We start from the raw sequence: 26007 nt of genomic DNA on the forward strand, positions 1-26007 counted from the left end.
CAAATTGCTAGAGAAGAGCAAATACCTGAACTCGACATTGGCTGCTGCTGTTTTAGGGAAGGAATCCTCTGAGTGGCAGAACAAGCTTAGTTTTCACAGTTACTATAAATGTGGCTGTTCGTGTACATATCATACAAGGCAAGTCAACAACATCACCAAGAGGCCCCACAGTCCTTCGATCAGTCTTACTTCCCCAGTGGTCACCACAATAGATCCCCTTGTGACATCTTACTCCCTATATGGAAACTTTAAAATCAGAAACCTAATGTTTCCAACCAGAAAGTTAACAAGAGAAAAGAAGTTTACACATTGTACAATACGTGATTTTATTTACATAACTGAAATGATTTTCTTAGTCACCTTGACTACAAAAGCAAATTGACACGGGATGATTTAATAACCTTTCATAAATAGATTTAACAAATTTTAAAACAGATTGTTACTTAATACTCAGTAATCCTTAAATACTTAGTAACTTCTGTGTATATGCATATGAAAAAGACTAACAAGTGTGAATACCTGGATAACTCAGGAACAGACAATTAGGTTATGAGTCAAGGGTTAACTCCCCACCACTGGGTCAGCCAGTTAGACTTGGAGTTCTCCCTCTGCTGAGAACAAACCTGCTACAGCCTCTTCACACTGAGTAGGCATTTTTAATAACTTGAGAAAGTTTATCCCCATTTCTGCATTTAACAAGACTATCATTAAGCACATCTGAAACCCACAAGTTTACTACCATGACTAGGTATCTGTAAAAGAACTTATCACAGTGTGTCTGAACAATGGCCCAAACTAAAGCCATGTCGCATCTGCAGTTAAGTGTTTTTCCAGTGCTCTCCCTGGGGGTGCACACACACACACACACACACACACACACACACGGCTCCTCCACATAACTCATCCAAGCCTTCTTGGCCACAAAAATGCCATAATTTTACCACTTTGGTGAAATGGCTGTAAAATCCAGCATTTTCATGAGACATCGTTAAGTTCTTTCACAGTGCTTTAAGTTTAAAGACCAGGCAGTGTTTTGGTAACTGACCCTCTCCTGCAAAGTGACAGCATTGGGACAGAAAGAAGAGCCCCCAGGACTTCCCGAAAGCCACCCCCGCAGAATGGGAGGAGTGCTGAGTGTCTGTGACCACAAACAAGCAGTGAAGAATGACAAGAAGCTTGTGAGTCATGGTCAGAACCTAAGAACAAAAATGTCTTGCCATAGCAGCATTACGTTACAAACACAGGAAGAGTGGACACATATACCTTTTCACACAAGCTCTATAAGAGCCAAAACCCTGTCGTTTCCCCATCAGAATTGTCATCAGAGGTGTCACAGTCCTTGGTCACTTGTCGACCCTACTTCTAACCGAACTAGCTGAGACTGAGCACAAGTCCCAACCATGAACGTGTGAGATGAGCCTCTGCCGCTTTGGGGCACTGGATGGGTGGGTACTGAAGGCTGTGGTTGGGGAGGCTGGGGAGTTCGCGGCAGCCAAGTCTCTGTGGTCAGAATCCTTGGAGATGAGTCCACTCCACTCCAAGGCCCCCTCCTCCATACACTTTCCATCACAGGGGTGTGATCTCTCAGCCAGGTGGACAAATGTGTCCTAAAAGCCCCCTCCCCTCACACCACCTACCTACATACTAAATGTGGCATCACGCCTCTCCGTTGTGCTAAACCTAAGGATCATTTTAATCATAATAAGAATCAAATGTCTTCCTAAGAAAAGGTTACATGATTTAAAAAAAAAACAACAACAGGATATTGAAGGTTGCGGCGAGGCCTGTCCAGAAAGTCCCCTCTTCCCCTCCAGCCCTGGTCGGGCTCTGACATCCCTATGCGGCCTGGCCAGGCTCTTGTTCTGAACAAGGACAGGTCGTCTGGGCCAGGTTTTTTTTTCCCCTGCTGCCTTTTTTGGTGTGTGTGCTTCATGTTTAAATCATGTGGCCTTGTTTGGAGGCAACCAGAAAAAAATCAAACAGTTCAGGTACTGAGTGAGGGGCCCATACGTGTGAGCGCAGAGTGCATGGTGCCCACGGATGCACACCGTCCAGCGCGCTACATCTGCTGGGTGGCAAGACCGCCAGCCAGTGTGAAATGTGCAAGTAGGGGCCGGCAGGCCTTCTGTTCTCAGCATGTTTCTTCCCCTCGCGAGTCCATTACTTTTCACAAAGAAATGTTAACTATCAAATGCGTCCATTAATTGTGCCGCTGAGGGTGAAACCATCCAGTTAGCATATACACTATCATTTGCATATCTCGGACACCCAATGTTGGTGCCAGCGGCTCTCGTGAGTGGTACAGGACTCTCTTCAGGCCAGTTCGGGTCTGACATGCCTAAAAATGAAAACAGATCATTTGTTCTGCGCTGAAGAACCCAAACTTCATGTGCAGACAGTAAGGCCTTGGCAAAACTCCCTTTGAGGTTCAAACCAAACTTCTGGTTTCTGGGCCAACTGCCTGCAGGGTTTCATGCTCCAGGTTTCCAAAACATGGGTAATGTTTGGGGGAAGGGGGGAATATCACATGTCCTCTTGATAACTGTAGCTTACCAGAAACTACCAATTTTGACTTTTATAAGCTTCAGACTCTCAAATCTGATCAATCTCTGGTGACCTGTTTAACTCTTTCTGTAAGACAGCATAAAGCATCAGAACCTTGCGGTACTGCCTGGCTTACTGCAGCAGGAAGCTTCTATAAAAGTGCTCTAACGTAAAGGAGCCTACTTGTCTTCCATCCCAGCCTACTACAGAGGAGAGGATCTTCCAAATCAAGGGTGCACGCAGCCCAGTCCCACAGCGTCGACGGGACAAATGGCAAGGAACACTAGCCAGCAAGGAATCAATGACCCAGGAGGCATGCAAAAGGAACAACCTCAGCTGAAAAAAGCTTGAGACTCCAAGATTTCAAAACACTCCATGATGAAGTTAGGAAACAGGAAAAAAATTTCAAGTATTGAAGACAGAAGAAGGAGTTTTGGCAAGAACCGTATTTACTGTCCATTGCAAGACCACAGCACCACAGACTACGTTCTTTCAAAAAGCATTTTGCTCCAGCTTTTAGCACTGACTTCATAAGTGACAACTGTCATGACAGTGTGTGATACAAAGGATGTGAAAACAGTAGTCTGTGTGTGTCCCCCCCACCCCCGCCAATGGTGGTCCCCAGCACGGGGTGGCCTCCAAGCCCCCCCACCCCCACTCACCCAGACAGAGCCTGGGGGGATGCTGGCTGTGTTCTCAGTGCAGGCAGGGTAGTGCTGGTTCCGCCTTGCTAGATTAAATGCCTCCCCAGGTTAGGAACATGTACCCCAGTAGTTAAATTAGAAGTACCATGACTAAATCCCCACCCCGGAAATGACTGAGTCATCATTTCTCAATAGCCCCTGAGAGTTCTGCCCCACCCTCTCCTCTATCATCATAAGCTGCTGGGCAATGTGGTCATCACACATATTTTCACATCCTTTGAAAAAAACATAGTTGTTAAAAAAAAAAAATGCCTGAATGTAAACGGATGCAAAGTCAGACATTTACAAACAAAAAGGTTCAGAGCAGACTTTGGTTTCATTCAAACCAGAAATACTCTTAAAAAGCATTACAGAGAGTAAGGACAGTGCAGAGAGCAGGAACAACGTGGCTAGAATCTAGTAAATGCATGTGAAATTCTACCATAGAGTTTGTTTTCAATCCACGTGGAGGGGAGGGTGCGAGGGAGGGGAGCGTTATTACAGTCCACCAGGGGCGTCTCCTCCTCCGACAGGCCGTCGTCATACAGCAGGGAGTCGGATGGGGTGGACGCGGCCAGGTCCAAGTAGTCCTGGAAGGGAGAGAGAGCTGGTCACCCCTGGAGTGGGCCACTGCTGGACACGCCCACCCCATCCCTCACCCACGCCCTGCCTGAGAGCAGAAGCCCCAGCCGAGTCCCATCTTGCACCTATCAACCTCTCACGAGATCTGAGCCCCTGGCCAGGGTTGCCAGCGCTGAGTTCCCTCAGCCTCTGCCTTGTCCAGCCCTGCTCTGTGGTTCTCATTGCAGAGAATCACCTTGGAGGCAGAAAGGTGTTCATTCATTGTCCTGATCCTCTCTCTGCAGCGCTGGGGGCACCAGCCCCAGCACAGGAGAACAGGCCTGTTTATAAAACCTGAGGCTCTGGGATTGCAGCCCCGTGACTCATGTGGGAAGGTCAAGACACATTCCCCATCTGCTCCACACTTTCCGGCTTCCCTCCAGGCACTCCTGCTATCTCCAACATCAAGTCAGGACCAAGAAATCTGAGTCATCGGTGTGGGTTTTGCATAAGATGCTGCTAGAGGGTTCAGCTCCCAAGCAGGATGATTTGTGAGGACCAGCTACTTCCCACTGCTCTGGATAAAGGTGTCAAGAATGCTTTCAGTGTGTTTCTGGCTGGTTCTCAGCACTGTTCTAGGAAAGCTGTCTGTAGGCATCAGCTATTACCTCTGTTTAGGGTGAATCATAGGATTTGCCCAAACGATACACTAAGTTTGGGTTTTATTTCAAGGGGCCCAGTCCATGTATCTTGCTTTCCATGTCTGGAGAAATGACAACTTTTAGTAACTGTGTTAATATAAGGATGAAACCACCAGAGGGCAAGCAAGGTCTGTGTCTATTTTCTTTACTTGCATTCCCAGCATGTAAGGCAGAATACGGGAGGCAGCCCATTGCCCAATCAATATTAGTAAAAACTGTGTTGACTTCCTCCATCACATAGAGTTGTAAACTGGAGGCACACAGATACATTGGTTGGCCCACACTGAGCTTTCGGAAATTGCTATAAAAACTGGGAAACATAAACATCCCTGAAAATTCAAAAGCCCTGGCATGCTGGCACTCATATCCCTACAGGTTACATGTTTCTATGGTGAGAGGTCCTTCAGAGGCAGCTGGTGGGCTTCTATTTGTCACAGTTTCCACTGCTCCCTTCACTGTCCACCTCTAGCCAGACCCTTCATAGAATCTGAATTTAGGGCACATTCATTCCAACTCTACTTTTTCAAGCTCCATTATTGGAAATAATTTTGTTCGGCTTTGGAGTATCTTCTTCCCACCCCCGTCTGTGGAGGGCTCTTCCTAAGTGTCAAGGTAAAAATCCTGGAGGTCCAAGAGGCCTGGATTAAGGATAAAGGCTCATGCCCGCCCCACCCCCACCCCCGCACCTGGAGACGACAGGACCATCTCACTCTGCACAGCCGCACTCTGCCTTTGCACTGGGAATTCCACGAACCGGGGTGAGGGAGGTGGCACCAGGGATTGGCTCTGGGTACTCACTCTGCTCTTAACCATCATCTTATCCAGGTCTTTGCTGATGTCGGCAAACACTGGCCTCTTGTCTGGTTCCTGCTTCCAGCACTGCAGCATCAGACTGTACCTGGTGGGACAAACAGGTGGGTGATGGCAATCCAGCAAGGACTGCCCAGTCACAACCACCACACCCAGTACAGTGCACCCTGGGCGCCAGAGGCTCTGTTCCCAAACCCCAAGGCTGTTCCTGTGTCACTGACATCCTCCTTTGAGCTGGGCCAGGGTATGATGGGTCAGCAGAGGCTCAGTATCTGGCGCTGTGGTCCAGCCATGCTCGCTATGGCAGCTAACGCAGAAATGAGTCCTTCAAACTCTTACGAAAGATGAACTGGGTATGAACACAAACACCTGCCAAGCACTCTGTCTTGCACCTCCCTCTTCCCCTGGGGCTCTGGCAGGACTGCAGGGGCCACCCTGTGGGGGAGTGCTGGGCCTGTGCCTGCCAGTCCAGGGTGCCCAGGGAAGCAGCGCCTACTCACCCTTACACTCCCACAGCCCCGAGCCAGGCTCGTGGCAGGTGCATGACAGACCTTGTAGAATGAATGGACCAGTGTTTTTGCCCATGGACGACCCACTCTCATATGCGCTCAACCTGTCCTCCAAGGATCATCTGATGGAACCACCATTTGATGAGAAGATTCTGGTGTCCTCGAGCTGAAGTCCAGGTGCCACCTGCCTGCTCTTGGCCTGCCTTGGTGTCTCCACTTGGGTGCTCCCCTATATGCACCCCTGGAGCCATTCTGAATTACCTGCCCCTCCCCAAGCACCCTGGGATAGGTCTTCAGCCTTGGACTGAGGCTGCTCCCTCAGTCTGAAGCACCCCTTCATCCTTCCACCACCTCTCCTGGGGTCCTGCTCCCCCTCAGACTTGTAAGTCCCCCCAGGAAGCCCACCCAGCCCCCAGTGGAATCTGGGTCCCCAGCATCTGCCATCATGTCCAAGAGTGGTTCTCTGTCATCTGTGCCTTTGTCTCAGCCTGTCGCTTCCAGCTGCCCAGTTCGCCTGGGGCTGGCACCCAGGGCTGCCCAGCAGTGGAAAAGGATGAGTGCACATGACCCCACCCTGCCAAACCCCGGAGCGTCAGTGTCTCAGGAGGCTGGACCAGAGAAAGCATGCTCACATCTCCTCGCTGCAGTTGTCCGGCCTCTCCATCCGGTAGCCTGTCTTCAGAAGGTTGAAGAGCCGCTCTGGAGGAATCCCAGGGTAGGGGTTGCCGCCCAGGGTCACAATCTCCCACAGGAGGACACCAAAGGACCACCTGCGGAACCAGAGGGCCAATGAGTGGCTTCACTGGGTCTGTGGCACCCTCAGCACCCCAGATATCGTTCCCCTGAGCAGCAACGGGACCCGAGTTCCTTGTACAGAGATCGGTCCAAGTGCCCACGGTTTCAGCCTGGGCTGACCAGACAGCCCAGGCTGACCAGACAGATGGAAGTGGAATGGAGGTGGGACCAGGTGTCTGCCCGCCCCACCCTGACCCCCTGACAAGCTGCTGCCAAAGCTCAGTCCCCACACCCAGAAGGGGCAGGGGGCTGACCCCTGAGGTGAAGCTCTGTAGCATCAGAGACGGCACAGGGAATGCAAATGAGCGCAGTGAAAAGCAGGTGGAACCAAGGCCACGGGACACCGGGCGCGCTCTGCAAAACCCCTTCACTTTTTCTGTGTACTTAGAAATTTTCATAAGATGTTAAAAGGAAAAAACACTGCAACGGGAAAATACCTAACTGTGAGGGAAAATTTACTGTGAAGTGGGGACAAAATCATATCACAAAACAGCAGGATCACACAAGCCCACTTATAGTAATTAAGAATATACACCTGCATGCCACGGACAACTCTAGGCAAGGCCTGTGAGAGCTGGCCCTAGCTATTTAGGGATGGTGGGGTCCCAGTGACTTTTGGTCTCTTCATTCTGCTTTCCTCTGCATTTCCAGTTGTTTTACAGTCAACTTGGTAATCAGAACACAGTTGTTAAAACTGTTTAAGAATTGCCTTTTCACAGCCTACCTTATTCAAAATATGCAAGGCTGTTTACAGCAGAACAGTTGGAAACAAGTCTGTTGTGGTTTTGAAAACAATCGAGAATGTAGTTGGACTTGGAAGACTGAGTTTTGGTCTTGGAGCAGTTTAGGAGACCGGAAACCCACTCAAGGTCACCCCACCCTAAACCTGTCTCTGGGTGGGGACCAGTCCCCGGGGACCTACTTGAAGCCAGCTCATACTCAGGCCCACAGAGAGGGAACTGTTTGGCTGGGACTGTGTGTCACTGAGATGTCCAAAGAGAGGGCAGGGGAGGCGGGGGAGGCGAGGGGGTCTGCAGCCATGGCTCACGCCCTCATGCAGTGGCACTCAAAACTACCACCTGGGCCCTTGCCATCTGCTGTGTGAGTACACAAAGCTCCCCCACCTGCAGCCCCCCCTTTGGGGAGGTCACTCTGGATGGTTGGAATGATCTGACAGGCACTCAGGGCAGCTCTGTTCCCCAGGGGAGCTGCCCAGACAGGTGCATACGTGTAACCTCCACCCCAGAAAAGGACATCCAGACTCACACATCACTCTGGGTGGTGTAGATATGATCAAAGAGGGACTCGATGGCCATCCACTTGACTGGGATCCGACCCTAAGGAGGGAGTGAGAGAAAGGCATTAACGTTGCTCTGAGATCTGGGGATCTGGTGTTAGGGGGGCATGTCTCAGGCTCTTTCAGCTCTGAGGGGATGCTGAGTGATGACTGTAGTGTGTTCCTGGGTCCAGACCAGCAGCACAGCCTCACAGGGGCTGGAGTCCCAGCCCCACCTTCCTAGGCTTGGCTGAGACACCAGAGGGAGTCAGTCGGCCTGCCCACAGCTATACAAGGTGTGCTGGTCACGCACCACTTCCCAAGGAATTGATGCTGAGTGCAAGCCAGGCCCCACTGTGGCCACTTCTGGGGAGATCAGGGACACCCCGAGTGCTGCCCAGTGCGTAGGCTGGAAGCACTTCCATCAAGATCTCCCCTGATATCTGAGGGTGAAGGAGTTTGGGAAACCGACATCCAGTGTTTCCATCTTGGGAATTTCTGACACAAACGAACACACTAAAGGCCCTTCTGAGAAGCTCTGAGGGAAGAAATCCGTTTGAGTGTCTTGAGTCTGGTTTTTCCTGCTTGTTTTATCCCAGGGCCCTTTTAGCATCCTCTGGAAGACTGCCCTCCACCATGGAGAGGCTGGGGTTCAACCTAACAAATCCTTTCTAGTGCAACTTAAGAAAGAGCTTTTTGGTACAAATAGATCAGGTGGCTTTCCCGGTGGCTCAGTGGTAAAGAATCCACCTGCAGTGCAGGAGATGCGGGTTTGATCCGTGGGTCAGGAAAATCCTCTGGGGGAGGAAATGGCAACCCACTCTAGTATTCTTGCCTGGAGAATTCCATGGACAGAGGATCCTGCGGGGTTACAGTCCATGGGTTGCAAAGAGTTGGAGGTGACTGATCAATTAAACAACAACAAATAGGTCAGCCTCAAGGCACAAATCAATTTAAAAAAAAGGCATTTGCTTTGGATTTTAATGCATTTATTATAATTCCTTTTTCAAAAAAGTACTATTTAGGATTCATACCCTACGTGCTTCGAGGGTGTGTGTTTCTAACAATGCCTCCCGCAGGCTGTGCTCTCAGGGGCCGAGCTTGGGCACCTTGTGCTTCCTTGCTGGGTGACACAGGGCCTTCCCGAGGACCAGTGCATCAACAAGAAGTTCCATCCACCCCCCTCCACGGGGTACGGGGCACCCCTCTCCACTTCCCCTTCAGCACTTCTAAGACGTGCTGTCACAATGGAAACCCTACAAGAAATCAAACATCATCCTCACAGCCCCGGGAGCACCTGGGCTTCTCTTGTCCCTCAGAGCAAAGCTGAACTGTGTCGTGGTTTTCTGTTTTTCTTTTTGAGCAATATCTGTTCTGAATGCCAGCTTAGCTGTGTGTTTTGAGGGGGCCTGTGATCTGCCCTGTCTAGTCTGTCACAGAGGGGCTACTGGAGAGGGGCTGACAGGATAACAGCACCAAGAGGGTCAAGACCAATGTCACAGGGAAGGGGACCACACCAGGGAACCAGGTTTCCCAAGAAGGGCCCCAAACCAGCTGTTTCAGTGACTTGGAAAAAGCTTCCCAAATCTCTACCCTGCGACTCCGGACTTTGTCTCCAGGACCCTTCTGATCGCCTTCCAAACTCACTTAGTCAGCACTTCCTAGGCCCTTGGACCAGAAGCATACCCTGTTGTAAAGTGGTTCATGCCTTCTGTGAAGAATGACTAGCAAGCTTGGGTTTAATTCATTTTTTTTCCCCAAGTGAAGGATACAGAGAATAAAACAGTGACCTTCACTCTGCAGCAGTGAGAGGAACAACTGCAGACAAGAAGACTTATTTCTGCAGCGGTAGGTGACCTTTAGAAGTGATAGTGATGTCTATGTCTGACGCAGGATACAGCATGCTTGGGGCTGGTGCATGGGGATGACCCACAGAGATGTTATGGGAAGGGAGGTGGGAGGGGGGTTCATGTTTGGGAACACATGTAAGAATTAAAGATTTTAAAATTAAAAAAATAAATAAAAATAAAAAAAAATAAAAAGAAGTGAGTGATGAAAAGCGAGAAGCTGCAGGAACCCCGCTCCCCAGCAGGGAGCTCTGAAACAGCACGTGTGGCTGTGAGGAAGAGAAGGAACAGGCTCAGGACTGAGTCCTGCTCTGGGTCTCTGGGGACCCAGGACTAGGGACGAGTTCAGGGATGAGGACTGGAAGTTTACACTCTAAAAACCTGCTTTATCTTCTTCAGATCAAAACCTGTCCCCACTCTGTGGGCACCCTGACTACTGCCCTCTGCCCTCAGGCCAACACACCCCAGGACCTGGTACCTTGCTCCTCTTCACATAGGAGTCCTCTTCATAAACATCTCGGGACAGACCAAAATCTGAGATCTTCATCCTGCGGCCTTCAGCTACCAGGACGTTTCTGGCTGCCAAGTCTCGATGGACGAGCTACAGGGAAGACAACAGCAGGGACCCCTGAAACCCGGGCCCATGGCCGGCAGAGGGGGTGCGGGGCTGGGGTGGCACGCACCTTCATCTCAGCCAGGTACTGCATCCCTCGTGAGATCTGCCAGGCAAAGGAGATGAGGTCGCCCATGGTCAGGGCCCGCTCCTCCGGGTTGTCCAGGTAACTGGAGTTGCGGCTGCCCCCGCTGCCCACGTAGCCAGGCCCCGCCTTGCGGCTCTCTCGGAGGAAGCCCCGCAGGGAGCCGTACTTGGCATACTCCACGATGAGGAGCAGTGGCCCTGGGGGCAGAGTGGTAGGTACGTGGACTGGCTGCCTAGGTGGCCCTGGGCAGGCGGGAGTTGGGCCAGCATGGCGCAATCGCTCCCGGCAGCCTGAGGACTCAAGCCCTGGCTCACTCTCACATCTCTCTGCTCTCCACCTTGCAGTGCTATGTTGCTTCAGCTGTGTCTGACTCTGTGTGACCTACAGACTATAGCCCGCCAGGTTCCTCGTCCATGGGATTTTGCAGGCAAGAATAGTGGAGCGGGTTGCCATGTCCCTCCCGAGGGATCTTCCCGACCCAGGGATTGAACCCAAGTCTTTAATGCCTCCTGCACTGGCAGGCAAGTTCTTTATTACTAGTGCCACTTGGGAAGCTCCTCCATCTTGCAGGGGCTTCGGATTCCAAAGCCAGCTGCCTGGACGGTTGACCACAACCTCTTTCCTGGGTGCCCAGGGCAAGCAGTCACTGCATTTGGAGCTGCCCTGGGAGATAACCGCTGTTGCTCAGGTGTCAGGCCTTTCTGTACCCCTGGTCTTGCCACAGTATTGCCTGGGCACAGCTGATGGAGGCAGAGGTTCTGGACTGCCCATGGCCACCCTCTCCCTGCCCTGCCTGCTCTCGGGCCACAGTCCTGCCAGAGGCCCGGCCCTGAGCGCTACTGGTGCTGACTGGTGTCCCTGCTGCTCTCTCCCTGTTGGCCTCCCATCTCCCTCACACCCCCACACACACAAAGTGGGAGGCCCCCAGGGTGGCAAAGCAGTTTTGGAAGACCAATAGAGCAAGATGCTCTTATGTGAACAATGGTGATGCTGCCGCTGCCTTTGCCACCCCAGGCTAGGGTGGGGCTGAGATCACCTGGAGGTTATGGCATATCTAAGTAGGTGCCCAGGAAACACTGCTCATCTCTGGACTTCCCTGTCTTAGGGGCTCGGCCTGGGGCAGGGTGCTGACAACCAGGATGTCGCCAGAGACCTCATGGCAGCTCTGGAAAGCCCAGGAACACTCCTGTGGCACCCCTCACGGTCCACTGACACCCAAGTTCCAGGCAAGGGCCAGAGTCAGAGCCATGCTTCCGAGAAGAGAGAGGACAGGCCAAAGAAAAGGATGGGGAAGGGGGAGAATGCAGAATGGAGCAGCCCGGAGCCCCTGGCCTGTGCCTGGGCAGCTGCTAGTCCCCGGCCGCTCTTACCGTCCTGGCTGCAGGCCCCGTACAGCTTGATGACTTGCGGGTGGTTGACCTGCTTCAGGAGGTTGAACTCTGATAGCAGGTCCCGCAGCTCGCTTGGGGAGGCATTCTCTGAAACGCACAGAAACAAAGCAGGTCGCAAAGCCCCTGCTACCACCTTGCTGGGTCACAGACACGCACGAGGGGTCTACACAGACTTGTCTCCTTCCCAGACATCCCACCCAGGTTCAGACTGAGGCCTGCCAGGACTTCACTGCTTGGGGCTACTCTCAGCCCATGGAGGGTCAACAGGGGCCTCAAGTGCCTCCAGGGAGTAAGAACTGGAGGAGCGCACTTTCATGTGAGCAGATCTTTCCATGGAAAGCCTTCTGGGCTGGGCTGTGCACGCAAATGGCATTATTTCCCTGCAATCACCATCTCTCAAAGACAGAGGTGCACAAAGATAACCCTCCATTAACCCTTCTGGGGAGGTAAAGGGACCCCCTGGTGTCCCCAGACACCTGCTGAGCAAGCACTTGGCAATGCGGGTGTGTGAGGCCCTGGAGAAAGGTGAAGGCAGTGAGACTTCACAGAAGTCCTCTCGCCACACTGAGCACGTGAGTCCCAAGGGCAGAGAGAGTTGTACTCAGGAGCTTGGGGGTGGAGGTCTCCTGGCCAAACCATCCTCCTGGGTCATGGCCCACATCCCACTGCCCAGCTGTGCCACTGCCTCTGGCTGTAGACTTGTCTGGAAATAAGACAGCTGGGAGATGGGGTATTGGAACCCTTTGGACCACACATGGGTGACCCAGGGCCAGTCTCACTGTGCCCTCTTAGGGCCTGGGGTTTCATAGGCAAGGAGTGACCCCAGTCTGAGGGCTTGGGTAAGTACACAGAAGTACCCAGCACTGCGTGGCTCCCTGACTGCTGAAGATCAGTGTGCATTAGCCCAAAATGTGCCCACCACATGGCCACTGGGCCCTCAGTTGGTCCAGCTGAGCCAGAGCTGGGCCATGGCAGAGGACCGTCTCCCCAGTCCCTGCTGAGAAGCAGCAGTGAGGATACCCAGCTTGTGGCAAGACTGGGGCAGCACTGGCCCGCTAAGGGTCAGGGGGGACTGGGCAAGGCAGGGCCCTGGGGGCAGGGGCCAGTCCTTACGGGTGGTCTCTTCACCAGGACTTCAGTGGACGCTTGGCGAAAGGAATGAATGGGGCAGACTGGGGTGGGGAGAGCTGTCAGTTTTGAACTAAAGGGCTTTTAATTTAAACTCCGATCTTTACCCACCATGGATACAGAAGCAGTATGGCTCTGGAAGCTTTCAAGGGAGGACTGTCTTACCCCGCTTCTCCAGGGACCACACCAGCCCACATCATCCATGGTGGGGGTCCCTAGACTGCAGCCGCTCAAGAGCAGGGGTGGGGGATTGGTTCTTCGGGAGCAGCAGGCTGACTGCCAGAGTCCTGGCTGTCACCAGGGCTTCATCCACCCGCTGGGGCCCCCGCAGGTATGAGTGGCAGAGCCCCCTCTGTACTACCCAGTCAGGTACCTTTCAGCATCTTCACAGCCACAGTCGTGTACCCCGCTTTGCCTTTCAGCCGGAAGGCTGTGGCCTTGACCACTTTTCCAAATTCGCCTTCTCCCAGAGTTTTTCCAAGCACCAAGTTCTTCCGTGGGAATTCCCACTTGGGATCCTCCTACATTGGGTGTGAAGGAAGAAGAGAGATGATGAAGTTAAGAGGAAAGGAGAAGCCAAGACCAGGCGGACAAGCTCCAGTGTGCAGACAGGTGACAGTCACCATGTCCAAGAGCAAGACCCCACAGTCAAGCCCTGAGGTGATGACAAGATGCGTCCCCCCCCACAGGAAGGCAGCTGTTGCCACAGACCGGCTGGACTCCGTATGCTCATACCCTCACTGGCCTCCACCTACTGTAGATGCCCTGGGCCACCCCAGGCCCAGGGCCTGGTATCTCCAGTGAGGGACTCAGAGTTTACTCAGCACCCACAGGTGCTCACAGGGGAGCACAGCCCCTTCCCTGGGAGTCAGGCCCAAGCCTCATGGCGCCGCCTCTGCTTTGGACACCAGGCACTGCAGCAGCCCAGGCTCCAGTACTTCCAAGAGAACTCAAGCAGCACCTGTGGCCCCAGTTGCCTACCAGCCCTGGACTCCCAGCTACAGGTGGGGGTGTCAAGGACACCTTCCTGGTGTGGCAGCCTCTAGAAAGTTACCACTGTGCCCCTCAGGAACCCCCACCCACCCTTCCCTGCCAACATGTGAAAGCATCTGCTCCCCCACAGCCCAGCCACTGCCTAGAACTTGCACACACCAGCCTTCCCAACACGCCATGCCCACTGAAGACCCCTTGGGGTGGGGCCTTCCCAGACCCCGAGGCTGGCTCGAAGACCTGAACTCTGGGGATGCTGAAGCCTGTCTGGAACCTGCCCTCCCATCAACACCGGGTGCCCAGGTCCCCAAGTCTCACTGCGGCTGGGTGTGGCTCCAGGGGCTGCTTATGATGTGCCTGCCAGGCTCGCCTAACCCACAGACACACCACCACTGGGGACCTACTGCCCTGCAGGGACCAGAGCCCTGTGTTCTTACGTCTGGGAGCAGAGGCAGCCTCCTCTCAGCACCACAGTCAGGGCGCCTTCCAGCCAGCTCCCCAGGCGTCCTGGTGTCTCAGTTTCCCCAAGAACCCATTCTGCTTGTTCTTTAAGTTGCGAAAGAGTCAGTCGTGTCTGACTCACTACAGCCCACAAGGCTCCTCTGTCCATGAGATTCTCCAGGCACTGGAGTGGGTTCCCATTTCCTCCTCCACCAAGAACCCATAGTCAGGCTCAAAGGTGACAACACAGTTGCCACCGCCCTGGTGTCCACACTGCACTGGATAACGACTGACTGCACACAGAGACTGGGCTAAGAGGGGATATCACTGATTTGTTTCTCTTTAAAAGTGCTAAAAACCCAAAGTGTCCCCCCCACTTTATGTAAAACACAACTAAGGCCAAAGGGTCGAATAATGTGTCTAAGACCTCAGAGCTGGTCAGTGTGGCCCCTGGGCCTCATGCCCAGCTCTGGCTTCTCTGCACTCTGGGCTGGAGGCCGAAAATGGACCGTGGCCCCCCCAGAGAAGAACCGCTCTCACTGTGCATCTCAGCACAAACCACCAGGGTATATAAGGAATCAAATGGCTCATCCCTGGGCCACGAGGGCCATTCCCAGATGTGGTGGCCACAGGGGCCTCCCTCCTGACTTTGCCAGTTCCAATCACTCTGCACTCAGCAGCCCCCAGTCCCCGTAGCATTTCAGTCTCCTGAGCAAGCACACTGGAGGGCAGACAGGCAGAGGAGCGGCCTGGTCGGGCAGGAGGTGGTATCTGAGGCTCCCGCACTGACCACAGGCCCAGACCATGCCCTGGAGGAGGCGGCTCCAGCTGACTCTTCCCGCCTTGGCAGGCCGGTCACAGAGTCCTGGGGCTGGGCTCCCCCACAGATGCCTGAGAGGCCTCTCAGCACCCCCACTCTCCAAGCCACAGACAGACTCCCCTATCGGCTGCTGCCACCCATGGCCAAGCCCCCCACCTGCCAGTCTTGTCTCGCCTAGATGGGGACAGTGTTTCATCACGGGCTCCTACCCAACAGACTCCCCAACAGAGCAACCTGTGGAAATGAAGGCAGAACATCGGCCCCAGCCCTAGGGGGGGTCCTACCCTCTGATAATAAAACTCACACTCCTCCTCAGGGCCTTCCCCCAAACTTCGTCCTCCAGCACTTGGGGCCTCCGCAGGAGAGATCTCAGGCGGGTACAGCATGGCCTGCCTTCTTCTTGGAACCTAACGGCCCAGATCTCGCTCATTTAAATCAGCGCCTATCCTTCTCCACCCTGCTTCACGCTCTCTGCCCCGCCCCTGCCTTCTGCCCTCCCCGAAGGGCAGCTCAGTGGAGGTAGAGGACGGCTGGAAGCTCACAGGGTCCTCCCAGTGGGCAAGGGTGCACTAGCCCAGGGGCCCTGCACCCTCTGTCCCCCCATCCCTTCCCCAGCTGCCCTAGACCAGAGGCTACCCACAAGCTCCCTGGAACGGCTGCCTCTCTGGCCCTGCTGCCACACGGAGAACCTCACCGGGATCTTGAAGGTGTCCACCGAGACCTGGTTCTCCATGGAGTCCAGAGAGGGCCGGCGGGCGCCAGACGAGGAGTAGCTGACCGGGAAGGCTTGGGCGGGTCGGCGGAAGGTCATCTCGGCCGAGGCAATGGGCGGCTTGTGGGCGTTCTTGTGGTAGCGGTGGATGCAGAAGGTGGACAGGAGCACAGATACGATGAAGGAGAAGAGCACGGCCGCCGTGATCACTGTGCGGCAGAGCTCATCACACAGGGAGTCTGCGGGTAGGCGGGGGCCGTGAGAGAAGACACCCCAGGAGGGGGACCCCCAGCACCCCACAGAGCCACACCTGTGACAGCCAGGAAGTGGCTGCTGTGACCGACTGTGAGCTGCCTGCCAACCCTCCGGACCCGTGGCAGGTACTGTTCTGTATGTTTTTGCTACAGGAGACTGTTATTGCCCTTTTCTGGAAGGAATGAGCATTTATAAGCAGCCTGCCTGAGGTCACACACCAGAAGTTGTGCACCCCTGCACCCCCCCACCCCCGTAGAACGCTGCACTGAAGCCAGAGGCCCAGGGGCCCTCGGGGTGGGAGGAGAAGCTCTTCTCCTGCGCTCCTAATATCTTCTGTTATTTATGTTCAATATATAGTGGAGAGGAAAGACAAGTAGCCCAGGATCTGGGCCGTCCCAATGACCACTCAAATGCCAGAAAAGCTCCCCATGTGTTCAGTGGGGCCCCCCTGTTCTAGAAGAGGCACCTGGAGGGTGCTGGGAGGGGGAACCCAGCTTGCCAATGCCACAGGCCCAGGAAAGGCTCTACACAGGGACAGTCTGAGTAGATGCTGAGTTATTTGGTGGAAGAACTAATTTTTCAGTCCAATCTTTATTATAGAACTTGAGGCCAGGGAATGCTTTGGTGGTCCAGCAGTTAGGACAGGGAGCTTTCACTGCCATGGCCAAGATTCAATCCTTGGTTGGGGAACTAAGATCCCACAAGCCTTGCAAAAAAAAAAAAAAAAAAAAGGAACTTCGGGCCACAAGGCAGTCTTAGTAGCCCTGAGCCAGCTCCTTGTTGGCACACATGGGGGAACCGAGACTCCAGGGAAGGAGAAGTTCCAGGTATCTCTTCTTCCTGCAGTCGTCTCCCTCGCTCCCTGGAGGCTCAGGGAGGCATCGGGATCCCAGCCAGCTGTGACCCCCCCCCCACCCCAGCACCGCAACGCACCCTGGCTGTCCTCCGGCTCGCAGAAGCACTTCTTCTCCTCAGGGAAGCAGTTGCAAACACCGAAGCCAGCTTTAATCCCCCGGCGTTCCCCAGGCTCGTGCCCACCGATGATGCTGCCGCCCCCTGAGGACAGACACCACCCACTCAGCAGCCCACTCTCAGCCTCCAGGGGGGCCTGGCCAGCCAGGACCACCAGACAGGATCATGAGAGGCCCCTCCCCACCTGATGTCAGCACTCTCAGGCCCAGGGAGCACAGTGAGCTCAGAAGTCTGGGTCACCTGGGCAGGAGCCTCAGCATGCATGCGTGTGTGCTAAGTCACTTCAGTCATGTCAACTCTTTGCAACACTATGGACTGTAGCCCACCAAGCTCCTCTGCCCATGAGATTCTCCAGGCAGAAATACCGAGTGGGTCACCAGGCCCTTCTTCAGGGGATCTTCCAAATCCAGGGATCAAACCCACGCATCTCCTGCGTTGGCAGGTGGGTTTCCTTACCACTAGCACCATCTGGGAAGCCCCAGTCGCAGCATGATGGGCCCCCAAACCAGCTCCCTGGCCGCATCGGGCAAGAGGAGGAACCCCTAGGCTGCCCTGGGCCCTGGCCAAGGTCCACACTTGGTTACTTTTCAGAAGCAGAAAAGGGGTAGAAGGGGCAGCTGGGAGTCAGCAAAACAGGGACAGGGAGTAGTGCCCCATGAGTTGGCCAGGGCAACACTGGAGAGTGTGGGTCAAGCCAGCAAGCTCTAGTTTTGGGGGAGGAGCACCTTTATTCAAACAAAACGTTAGGAAAGGGCTCGGCACTCAAAACCCAGGAACTCGGCTGGTCTGGCTGAAGTCCAGGTGAGAGTGGTTACTGCCCACCCCCCCTCCCATCCAGGCTCCTGCTTGCTCAGGTTCACCGTGCAGGCTCATCAGGCTGCTTACGGAGGCAGTCCTGGGGGCAGATGTTGGGGTCTCTGCTCTCCACGGCGTCACAGTGGCCATCGGGGCAGGTCCTGATGCTGGGGGAGCAGGTGGAGAAGTTCCTGGTGATCCCTACAACACAGAGCGGGCAGATATGACCACAAGGGAGCAGCTGCCCTGTTCGGACTGCAGAGCCAGGAGGGTCGCACCCCAAGGCCTTCCAGGTCAACCCTGTACCCCACCCCATCCCCTGCAAGGAAGAGCAAACTGAGACTGAGCAGAGAAGAACCACACACAGAGCCCCACCAGCGGGGCATCCCTGAGGTGCAGGGCAGCCAGGATGGCGAGGGCCAGAGGACCCAGGCAGTCCCTGAGCTGTGCCAGGCTCACATCAGAGAGGCCAGAAGAGGCTGGGACCCTCTCCAGGCCGCACTGTGGGTGGGACCCTCAGACTGGAGGGCCCAGCTGGCAGCCAGCCACTGTCCACACCCAAGCCTGCCCAGGTCCCTCCTATTTGGGTCCACGTCCCCTGGGCTGGGACTTCATGGATAGAGCCTCTCTGAAGACCATTTTGGATATTTTGAATTACTTTAAGGTTTGTGTTTTCATGGAGTAAAGCCAACTATAAATGACATGTCAACAATGTAGCCTACCTTAATTCCTCCACTTCTTGGATGCACAGTAATATTACCAAGAGATCTTCGAAAAGGGTCTGTGAACTATGTGTCTAAAAGCATTGGGTGAATGGGGGGAAGAGTGGGAAGAAGGGATAGTCAGGGAGTTTGGGATATACATGTACACACACTATATTTAAAATAACCAACAAGAACCTACTGTATAGCACATGGAACTCTGCTCAATATTCTAAAAAAACCTCAATGGAGAAAAATTTGAAAAAGAATACATACATGTATCTGTATAACTGAATCACTGTGCTGTACACTGGAAACTAACATGGCATTGGTCATCAACTATGCTCCAATATAACATAAAAAGTTCAAAAAAAGAAGGCACTGGGTGAATACAGTGGCTCAGATAGTAAAGAGTCTGCCTGCAATGCTGGAGACCTGGGTTCAATCTCTGGCTTGGGACGATCCCTGGAGAAGGAACTGGCTACCACTCTAGCATTCTTGTCAGAAAATTCCATGGACAGAGGAGCCTGGCGGACTGTAGTCCACGGAGTCACAAAGAGTCAGACCCGAGTGAGGGACTAACACTCTTACTTTCACATTCACAACTGCATGTGTATTTATGTGTTTACGGGTAGAGAAGTGGATATATACATGTTAATTACCATCTGGTTTGGGCACCAATACAGAAATTCAGAATTTTAGGATAAAGTAAAAAGAAAACACACACATCTTAACTTTGGTCCCAACCTTCTCAAGTCTAGAGCAAGGTTAGCCTCAGGCGCCTGTGACCCCATCTGTGATCAACAGTTGGAAAGTTCCCTGCTCCCTGCGCCCGTGACCACCGTCTCCTGGCATCAGGAGCCACGGCAGGGACCAAGCACAGGGGGAGACTCGATGGGCAGGGGTGGGAGGTGGCGCAGAGGCGGGCAGGGCCCGCCCGCACAGACCCCACTCCCACTCAGCCCGCATCACACTCCCCACCGCCCGGCTCTGCCCGGGGCCTACCTTTGCCGTCTCCCTGCCTCCACTCGCACCTGCCCGTCAGAGAGCCCAGGCCACCGCATTCCTCACATTCGGGCCGCCTCTTGCTGACTGCGCAGGACAGGGGGCAGCCAGGCTCCTCAGGCACGTCTAGGGGTGGCAGAAAGCAGTCCCAGGGGGCCAGCCTGCCACGGGCACCCACGGGTGCAGGCAGCACTGGCTGAGCTGTCCCCATGAGTTGAGCCCAGAGGGGAGGCAGTCACTAAGCTCTGCGGGCGTGGGGTGGTGAAAGGGCTGCTGGGGGACGGGGTGGCATGACAGTCACTCAGTGGGGGCAGCTAGGGGGCTGAGTATGGAGTGGGGATGGGAAGTGGCCAGACTCAGCCAGGGACACACAGGACACCCAGTTAAACTTGAACTTCAGAGAACAGTGAATACCTGCTTTGTGTAAACACGGCCCTAATACCACAGAGACATAGGGGAGTTTGTCTTCTAACACGCTGCAAAGGCTACATGAGATGTACTTACACCACGAAAACTGCTCGTTGTTTACCTGAAATTCACACTCAGCCTGAGTCCTATATTGTACCTGGCAGCCCTAAAACAAGTGCGCAGGTAGGGCCTGCTGACAGGGCGATGGGCAGCAGGGGCCACCCACAACGCTGTCACTCTGCACTGAACTGTGTCACACCCCGCCCCCCGTCATCCTTCCAGTGCAGGTGTGTGCTGTTTTCTCATCTTACAGAGGAGGAGGCTCAAGGAAGCCCACCAGTCAGCGACGGGGTACAGGACCGCACCCTTCTATAGGAGCAGCCCGAGGCTCTGCCACACCCCGTCCACCCTGACCCTTCCTGCAGCCCGGGCACTCACACATCCCTTCCACGCTAACGAGCAGCGGGGCCTGGGCTTGCTGGCGGGTTGGTTTCTCGGCGGCCACCACCGTGTACTGGAGCTGGGCACACTCAGGCCGCTGCAGGGCCTCCGTGTCATTCACAAACAGGGTCCCCGAGGTGTCCTCAGCCGAGGTGACCATCCCCAGGGCGCTGCAGTTGGCGCTGGAGGGCTGCAGCCTGTACTGCACTTGGACGCCGCTCAACTCCTGGCAGTTTTCCACGCAGACTTTCCCGATCTAGGCATGGGATCAGGGAACCCTTAGCTGGGTGGCTGGACCATCTGGGACAGTGGCTGGAGGGACTCTGTGCCAGCTTGAGTCCCAGGACAGTTTCCCACTCAGCCCAGAGACTGCGGCCCCCAATCTCCCCATCCTCCATGCCCCTGGAGTCTGTAGACCCATCTGCCTGGCTGGCCTGGCCCTGCCCAGGCCATGACACCACCCTTCACCCCAGTTCCTGGGAGCCGGAGGTGGAAAGAACACAGGGTTCCGGGCTTTGGTTTAGGGACTGGCCCTCCAGGGAGGCGCTTGCTGGCTTGCCCGGCTCACTCCTCACTTGCTCCCTCATTCAGGCACAAAGGCAGCCTGGATGCCTCCCACACCTCCCTCTCCTCTGCGCAGGCCCGTCGTGCTCTGGGGACCACTAGGGTCCATCCTTAGTGTCCTGTCTAGGTCTCCTGCCTGGTCAGCCAGAGCACAGCACCTGGGCCACAGTTCACACAGCAGGGTTACTGTCCCACCCTGGACCTGGAGCCTCCTAAGATTAGGGCCAGAACCCCGGGGAGAGAAGGGATACTTCTCTAGGCATGCCTCATGGCCGCAGTGGTCACTGGGGCCTGGAACTCTCCTTTTCCCTCCCTCACCACCCAAGTTGGAGTTAGGGCTGCTGGGGCTTGAGATCAGAAGCTCTGACTAGTCAAGGCCAAGGGCTGGGGGAATGGCAGCAGGCACAGCGGCCCTTGCCTGCAGCTACAGGCCAGGCCCTTGCTCAGCCTTGCTCTGGCCCAGGGCAGAGCCAGGCTCCACCAAGCCCACTCCTGATACCACAACAAAACCACCTCCTGGGCTCTGAGCACTTCCTTGTGCACAGCAGGTTCACTTCCACTTTCTCCCATGATCCTCAAGATTGCCGGAGGTCACCACCTTCAATTATAATCATACTGGACTTTTAATACTAAGCGGGGGGCTGGTGAGAGACTGCAGTGTGTGTAAGGCCGGGATGGGACTCAGGTCCCTGCACCCTCCTGAGTCTAGGCCCAGGGAAAGACTTAGTGGGCAGGGCTGGGGGGCATCGCAGAGGTTGGCAGGGCCCTCCCTCCCAGACGCCACTCCCACTCAGCCCTCATCACCCTCCCCACTGCCTGGCTCTGCTGACATACCCCTGGCAATGCCTGTGCCCGCCTCAGCCCGCCTGGACACCCCTCAGGCTCCTCTGCTTCATCACCTCTCACCACCCTTGCCCTCTACCTCCAGGAAAGGCCTGGCAGGGGTGGCAAGTGGGGAGTCTGGCTGTGTCCAAGGGTGGGGCTCTTCTTGTGCTAGGTCCTGAGTGGCTGCCAGGAGCGGAGAGGGCACGGGAACCAATCACAGAAACTGGCAAAGCTGCTGTCCTATTTAGAAGATGACCCTAAATGGGACATGGCCACAGCTATGCCATTAGAAGAATGCAGTATGTTAAGTCATATGCTTGGCGTAACCGCAAGCAAACTTTAAAAAGTGCTTCAGAGAAACATTCTAGAAAGAACTGCACCAAAACGTTAGACACTGGCTGATATGAGGAAAAGAGATCTCTCCTGTCTATCTCTTATATCCTTTTGATGAATTCTTACTACTTTTCCTTTTTTTTTTTCCTACTACTAACCACTATTTTCTGATGACAAACGCAAAATAAGCTCTAGCAAACAGACTTGCAGGAAAGTAGAAAGTAGAAGCACTCCCTGTCTTTCCCTGCAGAGGTCTCCACTAATGCCTGTGTTTGCACACTTGGAAATTTCCGGCAATGAAGACTTGGTTTTGAGCCACCTGAGACCAATACTTCTGCAAAGTACTTTTCCCACTTCATTCACCCGGAAAGTCTTTCCAAGTTGGCATAGATTTACCTGGCACTGCTCTTTCATTAGCAAAAAATGTAAAAATGCTGAGAAGGGAGAGGCCAAAGAGGGGCCCACAAAGCCCACCGGCCCCTCTCACGACTGCTCCATTCTCCCACGGCCTGAGCCTCCCGGGCTCTGTGCCTGTTGCTCCCCAGGGAGCAACTCTGTGTGCTCAGGGAGGGGGTGCCCACACATGTCCCCCATGTGACCCCCCATCCTGGGGGTCGCTGCTCCTCCATTCCCCTCCCCAGGTTGGCAAGAGGCCAGGGGCTCACCTGGGCGAAGCGGTGGGCCCGCCTGCTCACCGAGAAGGAGTAGGCGCTGGGCAGGCGCAGGCTGACTGGCAGCACGGACACGTTGAAGTGGAGGAGGACGACACCCTCCCCCGGGCCCTGGAAGTCTGAGTCGTTGACCAGCACGGCCAGCTGCACAGCCCAGCTCTCCGAGATGGGGAGGCTCCGGTTGAGAACCAGCCCTGCGGGTGGAGGCATGTGACGATGGGCAGGGGCCCTGCCCAGGGTGGAGACCACTGCCCCACGCTGCTGCACATCTCCCCTACAAAGCATTCCCTGGACACATGGGCCTACGTGTGACAGCAAGTACTTCTACCCACACGGTACGCAGACAACAGACCTGGCAGGAGGCACTAAGGTTGAACTACTTTAAACATGAGTCACTGCGCTGAGCTGAACCCAGAAGACCCTCCTCAGCTAGGAGGTAACCTCAGCAAGGTGTGTGTGTGTGTGTGTGCACGTGTATAAGAAAGATGCATGTCGGGGGCAAGCACACACCACCACCACCATCACCACCATCAAGGTCCCAGGAAGACTGTCCTGGCCCCTGAGAACTTCTTGCAACAGCACCAGCCTCCTGTGGACCCTCAGATTCCACAGCCTCAAGCACCCAGGAGCTTCCACACTCCTGAGCAGTCACCATGTGCCAAGGCTAAGATCCGCATTTAGTAGAGCACAAAGGAGGCGAGGATCTCTGCGAGCACATGGAGTATGGAGTGAGTGTGCAGGGGCAAGGAAGACATTTCCCCTCACACAGAACAGAGGTCATCAGAGGCTTGGTGAGGAAGCAGAAGATGGGAAATAGGATCAGGCCAGGCAGAAAGGGGTAAAGGCACCAGTGATCCTGGGTTCCCCAGAAGCAGGTCCCCAAACAAGGATCCAAGCCCAAGGGGCATATTTGAAAGGTGATCCTACAAAACACAGGCAGAAGGGCAGGTGAGGGAGGCGGGGAGGTTTGGCGTCCTGCAGATGAGCCCTGGGGGCACATGGTGCTTAGCCCTGAGGGCAGGCATGTTTCAGAAGCCAGACGGGACAGTCATCCCAGAACCCTTCAATTTGAGGGCACAGAGCTGCTACTGGACATCAGCTCCTGTTAGCGGAGAGTTGCTGGTTGGGTGTCAAGGATCCCTGAGCACTTGAGCACCTAGGAGGTGGCACAGCTGGTGCCAGGGGCCAGAGGGAGACAGGTGTTACAGTGAGCCCTGGCGTGGTCAGCACAGGGTAGTGTGGTGGGGTCCTGGCAGGGTCGGCCTCGGCCTTGGGACAGTTGAGGGAGAAAGGACAGCCTGTAAACACCCACCAAGGTGGCCAAGGTGAGCCCAAAGGCTGGGACAAAGGCTGGGAAGAAGGTTGGAAGGGGTGGCCACCTGGGCTGAGAGGGCCAGGATAGGTGTTTACATGTGCAGGGTGCTGCCCTGCCCACGGAGAGCAGGCCACCAGTTCCCAAGGGGGCCCCGTCAGGCCTCTCTGGTCCCCTCTTACTGTAGTCATGCACGGTTGCCCGCACAAAGCTGCCGTTGGCCTGGGCCAGGGTCTCATTGGGCGTGTGCTCCACTCGGAAGGTCCGGAGGGCCTTGGCGTCCCCAGACAGCAGCGTGTTCGTGTACCGTCTCAGGAGCTCCCCGGAGGCTGGCACCACGTCTGCATCGAAGACACGTAACGTGGCTACCACTGTGCCCTGCAAAGCATATGGGGGCCAGTCAGGGCCCCAAAAGCCAGAGTGCATAGCAGGGCACGTGCCCCACAGGTGGATCAGGTGTGTGCAGTCAGAGCTGGCTCCAGGGTCAGACTGACCAGGGTTCAAGCCGCAAGCCAGCATGCTTGTCACCCTTCCTGGGCCACTGCACCTCACCTCTGCAACAGGTGCGATGGCATCTCCAGACTTCCCGTGATTATGGGTTAGAGCAGACGCCCTGGTAGTCTGTGGAAGACCTCATTCAGGTCCCCACAGTGCAGAGCGGGCAGCCTGGCTCTCCTTCGAGGAAGCTGGGCCTCGCACAGTGGAGGAGTTAGCTCAGCATCATGGAGTGACAGACGACAGAGCTGGGACCTAAGCACAGTGTCCACCAGAATGCTCTCCTAAAGCTTCTTCTGTACCCCAGGCTGGATGGGGTCATGAGGAGGACTCTGAGTAAAGTCACAGGTCATCTCTGCTCTCACTACTGACCATGGAGCTGGCCTGCCAGGCTCATGAGACATTTCCCTACGCCATGTGCTTTCCTCCTGCCCATCCATCCACCAAACTTGCTCCGGGGCGCCCAGAGAAGCAGGCAACCACCGCATATCCGACCCCGACCCTCCCCTTGCTCCCGCCAGCCTGTGGGCTGCAGGATAGCCCAGGGCCCAGCAGGTGGCAGTCACGCTCCGCCTGCGCGGGCCAGAGGAAGGCGGGGCCCCGATGCGCGCGGGGCGGCGCAGGGACATCCCTGTCAGATCCAAGGGCCCGCCTTCCTCCACTCCGGGGTACCTTCCCTGAACTCACTGGCCCTCCCTTGAGGGGCTGACAGCCCGAAGAAGGGAACGCCCTCCTGGCAGATGTCCTCTCGTCTCCTTGGGGCAGCGCGCCCCGCCTGTGCAGCAGCACAGTTGCACCCCTCTGGTGTGAGCCCTGCCGTTGAGTCGGAGGCTGGGCACCCCTACCCCCAACCCCACCGGTACCCCAGCCCCTCCCCTCGCCCGCCTCCCAGGGCAGGGGTCAGCTCGGTACCAGTGGGGCTGGTCCTCTCTCCTCAGCCGTCCTGGAAACCAACAAACCCCCCCAGACAGACCGATGGACAATGAAAGACGAATAGCTAGAGTGGTCAGCCACATGACTGGATGGCTAGGTGGACAGCTGAACACACCAAGGACAGATGACGCATGGAGGGACCCAGATGCCCAACAAAGAGGCGACAGACACCAGACGAGCACCAGACAAACGCATAGGCACCTCCTTCCGCTTGAACTCCACCACGGCGCTGGCGCTGTCGACGCCCCCGAGGAAGGTGGGCGCAGAGTCGTCCTCGTCGTACACGGTCACGGGGAAGGGCGCCATCACCTCCTCCTCGCGGGCGCCCACGCGAACCGAGCACGCGGCCACCAGCTCATACTTCTCCCGCTGCTCGCGGTCCAGGGCC

General features: G+C 55.3%; 1 protein-coding gene across 2 annotated transcripts; it reads right to left on the reverse strand.

Moving 5' to 3' along the window:
• Positions 1-2180: 2180 nt before the first annotated feature.
• Positions 2181-25940, reverse strand: RET (ret proto-oncogene). Of its 2 annotated transcripts, XM_068982240.1 has the most exons (17): positions 25821-25940; positions 24374-24569; positions 22874-23073; positions 20484-20742; positions 19638-19763; positions 18022-18132; positions 17098-17220; positions 15892-16148; positions 13320-13467; positions 11798-11905; positions 10410-10624; positions 10205-10327; positions 7870-7940; positions 6441-6578; positions 5288-5387; positions 3670-3817; positions 2181-2338 (listed from the first exon to the last, which is right to left on the reverse strand). In XM_068982240.1, exons 1-17 carry the CDS (start codon positions 25923-25925, stop codon positions 2181-2183), a joined length of 2586 nt encoding a protein of 861 aa, XP_068838341.1. In that variant the 5' UTR covers positions 25926-25940. The 2 variants fall into 2 exon arrangements, with proteins under 2 accessions (XP_068838341.1, XP_068838342.1); XM_068982241.1 differs by lacking the exon at positions 2181-2338 and having other exon boundaries at positions 3638-3817; positions 15892-16015; positions 17100-17220.
• Positions 25941-26007: the final 67 nt, after the last annotated feature.

This window comes from Capricornis sumatraensis, chromosome 10 (assembly GCF_032405125.1).
Source record: "Capricornis sumatraensis isolate serow.1 chromosome 10, serow.2, whole genome shotgun sequence".
NCBI classification, from domain to species: Eukaryota; Metazoa; Chordata; class Mammalia; order Artiodactyla; family Bovidae; genus Capricornis; species Capricornis sumatraensis.